Source organism: Chiloscyllium plagiosum, unplaced genomic scaffold (genome assembly GCF_037043375.1).
Source record: "Chiloscyllium plagiosum isolate Xiang-an unplaced genomic scaffold, Cpla_swu_hap1 HiC_scaffold_44, whole genome shotgun sequence".
NCBI lineage: Eukaryota > Metazoa > Chordata > Chondrichthyes > Orectolobiformes > Hemiscylliidae > Chiloscyllium > Chiloscyllium plagiosum.
The window spans coordinates 14,254,056-14,264,087 of record NW_028270182.1 but is presented as its reverse complement, the minus strand read 5'-3'; the positions used below and the strand labels follow the sequence as shown (position 1 = coordinate 14,264,087).

General features: G+C 46.0%; 1 protein-coding gene across 1 annotated transcript; it reads right to left on the bottom strand.

Moving 5' to 3' along the window:
- Window positions 1-655: 655 nt before the first annotated feature.
- On the bottom strand, window positions 656-2,454 carry LOC148136932 (putative G protein-coupled receptor 139). The gene is made up of 2 exons (XM_087982925.1): window positions 2,333-2,454; window positions 656-1,548 (listed from the first exon to the last, which is right to left on the bottom strand). Exons 1-2 carry the CDS (start codon window positions 2,427-2,429, stop codon window positions 656-658), a joined length of 990 nt encoding a protein of 329 aa, XP_087839051.1. The 5' UTR covers window positions 2,430-2,454.
- Between the last annotated feature and the right edge of the window lie 7,578 nt (window positions 2,455-10,032).

Below are 10,032 nucleotides of genomic sequence, written 5' to 3'. Positions count from 1 at the left end.
TCCTCTACATTGGGGAGACAGGCCGCCCACTTGCGGAATGTTTCAGAGAACACCTCTGGGATACCCGCACCAACCAACCCAACAGCCCCGTGGCTGAACACTTTAACTCCCCGTCCCACTCCGCCAAGGATATGCAGGTCCTTGGCTTCCTCCATCGCCAAACCATGGCAACACGACGCCTGGAGGAGAGCGCCTCATCTTCTGCCTAGGAACCCTCCAACCACAAGGGATGAATGCAGATTTCTCCAGCTTCCTCATTTCCCCTCCCCCCATCTTATCTCAGTCCCAACCCTCCGACTCAGCACCGCCTTCTTGACCTGCAATCTTCTTCCCGACCTCTCCGGCCCCACCCCCTCTCTGGCCTATCACCCTCACCTTCACCTCCTTCCACCTATTGCATTCCCAACGCCACTCCCCCAAGTCCCTCCTCCCTACCTTTTATCTTAGCCTGCTTGGCACACCTTCCTCATTCCTGAAGAAGGGCTTATGCCCGAAACGTCGATTCTCCTGCTCCTTGGATGCTGCCTGACCTGCTGCGCTTTTCCAGCAACACATTTTTCAGTTCAAGCAGACATAAAACCTGGGATCTTAGATTGGAATCTTAATCCAGAGAAAATATATATTTAGGGTTTCAAACATTGGCAAGTAAACATCATCAAATTATTTTGATAAACATTGTGAAGGGATATATTATTCCATTTTTCATCTCTTCTCTGAATTTCCTCTGGGTAACTGCATAAATAAAGGTGTTTGTGCAGCAGCTCAGGAGCTGGAGCATGAAGCCAATCTCGCTAACAAATGTTGGCAGAGAAACTGGATATCCCAAGTAATCAAATCGTTTCAGTATGGAATAAGCAATGAACACCACCCATAACGTGATGAAATTGCCAGATATAATAAATAACATAATCATGGATTTCCTCCGACTCCCCATCTCTGGGTCACTGACACTGTCCCCAGTCGTCTGAGCCCGGAGTCTCCTGCGAGCTCTGTTGGCTAATATAATGTTTCTGACTGTCAATGTGTTTAACAGTAGAATCAAAATAAATGGAATGAATGGTGTTATGATGTAATGCATTAATTCAACAATAGTCCAGGTAATCGATGCACTTACATTTGGATGTACTCGACAAAACCATGGACTATTAGAAAGCCAATATCGATGGGAATACATGAAATACCAGACAATGTTCTTCAAACAACTCAGCACAGTCACTGATCCTAAAACCACACCCGCTGTTTTCTTGGTGCAATGTTTACTTCTCAGCTTTTGGCAACATATGGCCACAAACCGATCAAAGGTGAACGTGACCGTGAACCAGACAGAGCAGTCTGTGGCTGCATAAAGCAGAATAGCGTGGATGTTGCACAAGGTGACATAATGTAGGAAAAGAAACTCATCCCGATATGTGATAGGAATTTGTCGTAGTATCAGATCGAAGATAATGACCAGTAGATCTGCCGTTGCCATAGCCACCAGGTAATGAGTGACACATTTGGAAAGACCACATTTCCCCCGAACCAGGATCGTTATTGCAATCACATTAACTTGAAAGAAGAAGATAAATAAATTCATTTATTGCTCAGGTATAATGAAGAAATGCTTTTTATTGCTTTATTTAAAGTGCAATATTGAAACTCATTCTTAATGGGTATCCCATGTTCTTCCATCAAACTGAAACTTTTTCACAAATTTGCTATTAACATTCTAATCTGGATGGATTCTAAATGTGGTGCTTGTCAGAGAATGGAAAAACTGCAGTCAAAGGCAATGATAACTGTGCAGCCAAACAAAAATCAGAAAGCCATGTGAACCAATGTAAAATTCACCACTTTCACAGCTGCTCATGCATTGAACGAATCAAAAAGAATAACTTGTCACACCCGTACAGAAGCAGTGATGACCCTCGAATAGACTGTTTCCTGGGATGAATGGGACAATGAGAAACTGTTACAATAGCTGTTACAACAACATCTGCTTTGAACATCCCTGGGAAGGAGTTACAGAAACAACGTGAACAATCAGCTCCCTCAGTCAGAGGGCATAACACTTGCTTGATGATCTGCTCTCTCATGCCAACTGAGCGATTAAGACCTGCATTCAGCAGTAATGTTCTGAAGGAAAGGGGTTAATTGCAGGAAAAGCAGGGACTGTATCTTCCCCTCACAAATGGTATGTTGTTAATGAATTCTTATTGAAAAACGGAATTCTTATTGATGGCTGGTCATTGCTGAAACGCAAGGCAGATCAAAGAAAAGTGTCACAATAATTAAGATAACACATATGGTTATACTCCACTTCTTAAGACATCATCCTTCGCGTGTAACTTACCCGGGACACCAACAGCAGCTAAGACCGGGTAGTAAATCCTCTGTATATCAGTGATCGCCCACAGAATCTTCAGCTTGACCATAAAACTAAGAGACATAGTTTCCCTTTTGTAAATTACAGTTATTTTGCTGATTCTGGTCAGGGATTAGCCAGTTCTCTCTTTGAGAAATTAAGAAAACTTCCATTATTTATAGGAGGCAGAATTCATCAGATCAGAAAATCAATTCCCAAGTTAATGAGCTTAATTATAACTACAAATAAAAGTAATGAAATCAAAAACTGTAAAGGGAATGTGTACATGAGCAGGACATGTCCTGACCAGTTAACCCTATCCCTTCTCTCCAGTTACAATCATTCGTCCAAATCTGCATATTAATAGAATAGTCCATGTTCGACAAATCTAAAAAAGATATCTTCTGAAGCAAATCAACAATGGGTAGTAAGAACAAACCCAAATTAGAAATTATAATCGGGGAGTTTAATTGTCAGTACATAGAGTGATCTAGTGTTGGCATAATTCAATGGGGACGTTCACTGAGAGTACAGTCACTGATTTCCCCACCAGCAACGTCCTGGAGCCATTGACTAGAAACTTAACTAAACCAGCCACATAAATGCTGTGGCTTTTTTTAGCACCTGGTGGGATGAAGGTGTCTCTGGGTGCAGCAGCATTTATTTCCTGTCCCTAGTTATTCTCCAGAAGGTGGAGGATGGGCTGCTTTCTTCATCCCTACAGTCCATGTGCTGTAGGTGGACACATACTGCCTACAGCAAGTCAGAAGCTTGGAATACTGCACTCAGTAACTCACCTCTTGGCTCCCCAAAGCCTGTCTAACATCTGCAAGGCAAAACATAGTAATGTAATGGAATACTCCCCACTTGCCTTGAAACTTTGCATCAGGTCCTTTCCCATTTGAAAAGATTCAAAACCTCCCCTTCAGAGGTGAGCAGAGACCTGGGGAATTTGAAACCTCTGAGGTAGTAGCAATTATCAATTGGTTCAGTTTGGTCAGAGGGTCACAAAGAAAGAGAGTGAAGAGCAGATTCATTCATATGGGTAAACCCTGAGGAACTTCAGTTGGGTGAATAGAATCGAGAGAGGGAGATTGTTCTTCAAACAGAATTTAAAAAAAAATAGTTGTGGGATGAATGAGTCATAGAGTCATGGAGATGTACGACACAGAAACAGACCCTTTGGTCCAAATCGTCCATGCCAACCAGATATCCCAAATCAATCTAATACCATTTGCCAATACCCAGCCCATATCCTTCCAAACCCTTCCTATTCATATACCCATCCAAATGCTTTTTAAATGTTACAACTGCACCAGCTCCACCACTTCCTCTGGCAGCTCATTCCATACACGTACCACCCTCTGCGTGAAACAGATGCCCCTTCGGTCGCTTTTATATCTTTCCATTCTCATCCTAAACCTATGTCCTCTAGTTTTGGACTCCCACACTTTGTCTATTTATCCTATCCATGCCCCTCATGATTTTATAAACTCTATAAGGTCACCCTCAGCTTCTGATGCTCCAAGGAAAACAGCCCCTTCCTGTTCAGCTTCTCCATGTACCTCAAATCCTTCAACCCTGGCACCATCCTTTTAAATCTTTTCTGAATGTTTTCAAGTTTCACAAGATCAGAATTGCACACAATATTCCACCAGTGGCCAAATCAATGTCCTGTACAGCTGCAACATGACCTCCCAACTCTCATACTCAATATTCTGACCAATCAAGGAAAGCATACCAAACGCCATCTTCACTATCCTATCTACTTGTGACTCTACATTCAAAGAGGTATGAACCTGCATTCCAAGGTCTCTTGTTCACCAACACTTCCTCAGACCTTACCAATAAATGTGTAAGTCCTGCTAAGATTTATTTTTCCAAAATGCAGCACCTCACATTTATCTAAATTAAGCTCCATATGCTGCTCCTCAGCCCATTGGTCCATCTGATCAAGATCCCATTGTACTCTGAGGTGACCTTCTTCGCTGTCCACGACACCTCCCATTTTGGTGTCACCTGGTGTCATATGGGTACACAAAACATGGGTGTTCCAGACACAGTTGGCAATGAATAAATAATGTTCCCACAGATGACAAACACATCGACATCGATTTTAAACATTTGGTGAAAGAAGCAATGGAGACATGGGAAAAGGTCAATCCTGCAGCTAATTGTTTGCCTCTGGGTGTACTGCCTCAGATGATGATGGATACAGATTCAATGGAGGTGTTCAGGAGGGAAGTGGCAGGACATAGCCATCAGGTTTTGGTGGTGTTCATAGACCTTTCCCGGAGGTATGTAAAACGATCGAACAGACTGGGGTGCTCTTCCACAGGAGCAGAGGTGATTGAGAAGAGACATCGATGAGACATTTCCAATCATCAGGAGCATAGACAGCATAGACAGGAAGGAACATTTCCCCTTGATGGATAGAGCAGTGCCTGGAGAGGAGGGGGTGCGGTGTCAATTTAAGTTAAAGGGCAGCATGTTTAGAGGAGATGTGAGAGAAAAAACCTTTTCACCCAGATGGAGGTGGGAATCTGGAACTTTCCGCCTGTAGAGACAGACACACTCACAACATTGAAGAGTTATTTTGATAAGCACATGTGTTGTCAAGGCACAAAGGGCTATGGGCCAAGTGCTGGAAAATGGGATTAGAATAGATAGGTGGTCGTTTCTGACTGGCGCAAATGTGATGGCCAAAGACCTCTATGACTCTATGACTTAATGCAGCACATTTACCAAGGATCCCCCTTCATCCCCACCTGTGACAACGCTGTCACTTTACTTTCAAACGTTATTATATCCTGTGTTTTTTTGAAGAGAGGTTGTAAAGGCAGAGGTGCCAAACTGGCTCCTGGAGATGGCTCCAGTAAATAAGGTAGGAGGCCTTTCTGTTACTTTTAAAGGTTGGAACAATGGAAGCAGCTTCAATGGGAGTGGCCAGCTCTCACAGACCAGACTTTCTCGTTTATATTTTAGCTGGAGCAGTCAGAAGCTATCTGGGGTCCCGGAAGAGTTGGGAGCTTCAGTGAATGATGCCGAGCTGGTACTTTTTCTGGGATATCTTTTGATGTTTTGTTCCACCAGGATTGAAGAACTGTATTTAAGAATCTGGGCCTGAATTGGCCGTTTTGCCAAGCGGTGTGTTTATGGGATGTTACCTCATTGGAACAGTTTATTAGTAATAGGTACCCCACTTATTATTCAGTTAAATTTTCCAATAGTCGAGTTATTCTAAATTTCTCTTTATTTTGTTTGTATTTTAACTGTAGTGTTTAAATCTAGACAGGCTGGAGTTGGGGTTGGCAGAAAAGATGGAGTTGGGGTTTGTAGACAAGCTGGAGTTGGGGTTTGTAGACAAGCTGGAGTTGGGGTTGGCAGACAAGCTGGAGTTGGGGTTTGTAGATAAGCTGGAGTTGGGATTTGTAGATAAGCTGGAGTTGGGGTTGGCAGACAAGCTGGAGTTGGGGTTGGCAGACAAGGTGGAGTTAGGATTTGTAGACAAGCTGGAGTTGTGGTTTGTAGACAAGCTGGAGTTGCGGTTGGCAGACAAGATGGAATTGGGGTTTGTAGACAAGCTGGAGTTGTGGTTTGTAGACAAGCTGGAGTTGGGGTTGGCAGACAAGGTGGAGTTGGGGTTGGCAGACAAGGTGGAGTTGGGGTTGGCAGACAAGGTGGAGTTGGGGTTTGCAGAAAAGTTGGAGTTGGGGTTTGTAACAAGTTGGAGTTGGGGTTAGTTGACAAGCTAGAGTTGAGGTTTGTTGACAAGGTGGAGTTGGGGTTTGTAGACAAGTCGGGGTTTGTCGACAAGTTGGAATTGGGGTTTGTAAACAAGCTGGAGTTGGGGTTGGCAGACAAGCTGGAGTTGGGGTTGGCAGACAAGTTGGAGTTGGGGTTGTCAGGGTCTGTGAGAAAAGGGGAGCTGATTGCAGCAATAGCTCGACATTTAACATTGCTGGGAATGCCACTGAAATCTTTGGAAATGGCTAGAATTCAAATGCAGCTTGAACATGAAAAGGAAATGCAACAGTGTGAATTGCAATTAAAAGAAGAGAAAAGAGAAAGGGGGAGAGAATTTCAACTCAGAAGTTAGCAGAGGGGCAAGTCAACTTAAAAGGGTTGGGGTGGAGGTAGAAGGGTGGTTGCGTGAGCGGGATAGTGATCATGAGCAAGCCCATTGTAGCCAAAGGGCAGATGGGTATTTGTTTAAATATGTCCAAGCACTGTGTAAATTCTATGAGACAGATGGAGAAGTGTTTTTCAATTCATTTGAGAACGTGGCTAAACAAATGAAGTGGCCGGTGACCATGCGGATATTGTTGATCCAAACAAAGTTGGTGGGTAGAGCAAGTGAGGTATTCGCATCAAAGGAGTGGATAAGGATCTAGCTCGGAGGGTGAATAGCTGTTAATGGGGACTGTTAGTTGGTAACAGTGGGTTCTGTATACTAGTAGACTATTGAGAACACGGCCCGGAGTGTAGCGGTGAGGGTAAGGACTTGGGAGAGCTTAAGCTCTAAAGTTGTTGAACTCAATACCAAGTCCAGAAAGCTGTGGAGTTCCTGGGTGGAAGAGGAAGCGCTGTTATTCCAGCTTGCTCAGAGCTTCGCTGGAGCACTGCAGCAAGCCTGAGACAGAGATGTTGGCCAGCGAACAGGGTGGGGTGGAGACGTGGCAGGCAATTGGAAGCTCAGCATCTTTTTGTTGGGCAGAACGTAGGTGTTCTGCAAAGCAGGAGCCCAGTCTACGCTTTGTTTCCCCAATATACAGGAGAACACACTGTCAGCAGTGAATACAGTAGACTAGACTGAGTGAAGTGCTTCACCTAGAAGGTATGTTTGGGGCCTTGGATACTGAGGAGAAAGGAGGTAAAAGGACAGGTATTACACCTTAGGCAGGGGGAAGGTGTGGTGAGGCTGTGGGGTGGGGTGTTGGTAGTGAAGGAAGAGCAGCCCAGGGTTTCCCAGAGGGAACGGTCCCTGTGGAAGGCTGACAAGAGAGGGAAGTGGATTGCGTGTCTGGTGGTGACATCTTGCTGGAGGGGGTGGAAATGCCAGCTACTGATCCTCTGAATGTGGAGGGTGGTGGGATGGTCGGTGAGAACAAGGGGGATCCTCTCACTCACGCAGGAGGGAGGAGAGGGGGATGAGGGCTGAAGTGTGGGAGATGGATGGGATCTGTCTGAGAGTCCTGTCAACAACAGTGCCAGGGAATCCTCTGCCTAGGAAGCAGGTGGACACTTTGGAGACTCCCTTGTCGAAGTCAGCCTCTTTGGAACAAATGTGACGGAAACGGAGGGACTGGGAGAATGGGATGGAGTCTTCACAGGAAGCAGGATGTGAGGATGTATAGCGCAGGGAGCTGTGCGGTGGGTTTATAGTGTATATTGGTGCCCAGTCTATCCCCACAAATGGATACAGAGATGTCAAGGAAGGGAAGGGAGGAGTCAGAGATGGATGAAGTGAAGGTCAGAGTCTGGTGGAAATTGGAAGCGAAATCAATAAATGTTTCCAATCCTAAGCTGTCATGGACCAGGCCAGAGCCCCTCAAAATATCTGAAAATGTAGCCTAGACCCTAACCTTTTCCTATTTTAAAGGAAGATGTGAAGTGTGTGTTATAGATGTGATGCAGCTGTTCAAACCACTCGGCTTTAAACAGAATTTATTTAAATACTCCAGTTGAAACATGAGCAAAAGAAAATGGACTTCAGAACTTATATCCGACCAGATGCAGTAATTATTATTAATTAACTGTTCCGAGACTGTTGCATTCCATAAAATACCCCTTGGCAAAAAGATAAATTCAAACACAGATTCTTACAGGCTGGAGGGAACCACACCCAGAGAGAGATTTCAGATAAAGACAGAGGAATCCTTTCCTGAAGCTTGCAACTCCCCTGAACTCTCACATCTTGTGATTGCCTCCAGCTAAAACAATCTTGAAATAACCTGAACTGGGAGAACTTGCCACTCCCCTTCCACTATTAAACTACACACTTCAGCCCCTCCGCCCTTATGAGCTCTCCTCAATAAAACCAAGGAACAATAAACTTCTGTTGTCCCACAGACGGGAGAGGGAAGCAGTGCCGATGCTACCGTCGATATAACGGAGAAAGAATAATGGGTAGGGTCAGGAACAGGAGCGGAACAAGCAATGTTCCACACAACCCACAAAGCAGCAGAAGGAACTGGGGCTAATGTGGGTTCCCCTGGCAACCCGTCTGACCTGAAGAAAGTGAGAGGAGTCAAAGGAAAAATTGCTCAGGGTGAGGATGAGCCCATCACAGGGATAAAACAGAGAGCTTTACAGGGTAGAGGCCGTTCAGCCTCAGGGAGTGGAAGGTCAGGACGGATGGTGAATACCATGACAGGGAGGTGGGGCTGGGCTAGGGAATGGAGTCAGAGGAAACAGGAGGGGAGGAAGGTTCCAGAAGGCCATGGGGATCTCGAAGTTGTTGCAGCTTGTGCACCTTGATGCCTGAGAGGAAATGGAAAGGAAGAAGTTTCTTGGGTGGTGACAGGTGAAACTGCAATGTAAGTCTCTCTCTTCCTCTTTCCCATTGCCATGAGCTCTGTGCTCCATTCTTTTTCCTTATCTTCACCTTCCTGTTGATCGGCTTCTTTGGCTTCACCTTCTTCCCAGTGCCGGAGACTCGGAGAAAGATCTTTGACCAGATTGTGGCCATTTTCTGCAGAAACCCTTCTCTCCTGGACAAGGAATTCAAGCAGAACAGCACCTCACTCACATACCTTGATGGTGGCTCCAGAGTGTGAGAGAGGGAGTGGGAGAGAGGGAGTGTGAGAGAGGGAGTGTGAGAGAGGGAGTGTGAGAGAGGGAGTGTGAGAGAGGGAGTGAGAGAGAGGGAGTGAGAGAGAGGGAGTGAGAGAGAAGGAGTGAGAGAGAAGGAGTGAGAGAGAGGGAGTGTGAGAGAGGGAGTGTGAGAGAGGGAGTGTGAGAGAGGGAGTGTGAGAGAGGGAGTGTGAGAGAGGGAGTGTGAGAGAGGGAGTGTGAGAGAGGGAGTGTGAGAGAGGGAGTGTGAGAGAAGGAGTGTGAGAGAGGGAGTGTGAGAGAGGGAGTGTGAGAGAGGGAGTGTGAGAGAGGGAGTGTGAGAGAGGGAGTGTGAGAGAGGGAGTGTGAGAGAGGGAGTGTGAGAGAGGGAGTGTGAGAGAAGGAGTGAGAGAGAGGGAGTGTGAGAGAGGGAGTGTGAGAGAGGGAGTGTGAGAGAGGGAGTGTGAGAGAGGGAGTGAGAGAGAGGGAGTGAGAGAGAGGGAGTGAGAGAGAGGGAGTGAGAGAGAGGGAGTGAGAGAGAGGGAGTGTGAGAGAGGGAGTGAGAGAGAGGGAGTGTGAGAGAGGGAGTGTGAGAGAGAGAGACTATGAGAGTGGGAGTGTGAGAGAGGGACAATGAGAGCGGGAGTGTGTGTGTGTGAGTGAGAAAGACAGACACAGAGACAGACAGCGGAGGAATAAATGTGAACATGAGGGAGTTAGGAGTGTAGGAGAGAACTGGTGGAAGGTATTGGGATTGGGAGCGATGGGAGAGCTGGTGGAAGTTACTGGGATGGGGAGGGGTGGGAGAGTTGATGGAAGTTACTGGGATGGGGAGGGGAGGGAGAACTGGTGGAAGTTACTGGAATGGGGAGGGGTGGGAGAGCTGATGGAAGTTACTGGGATGGGGAGGGGTG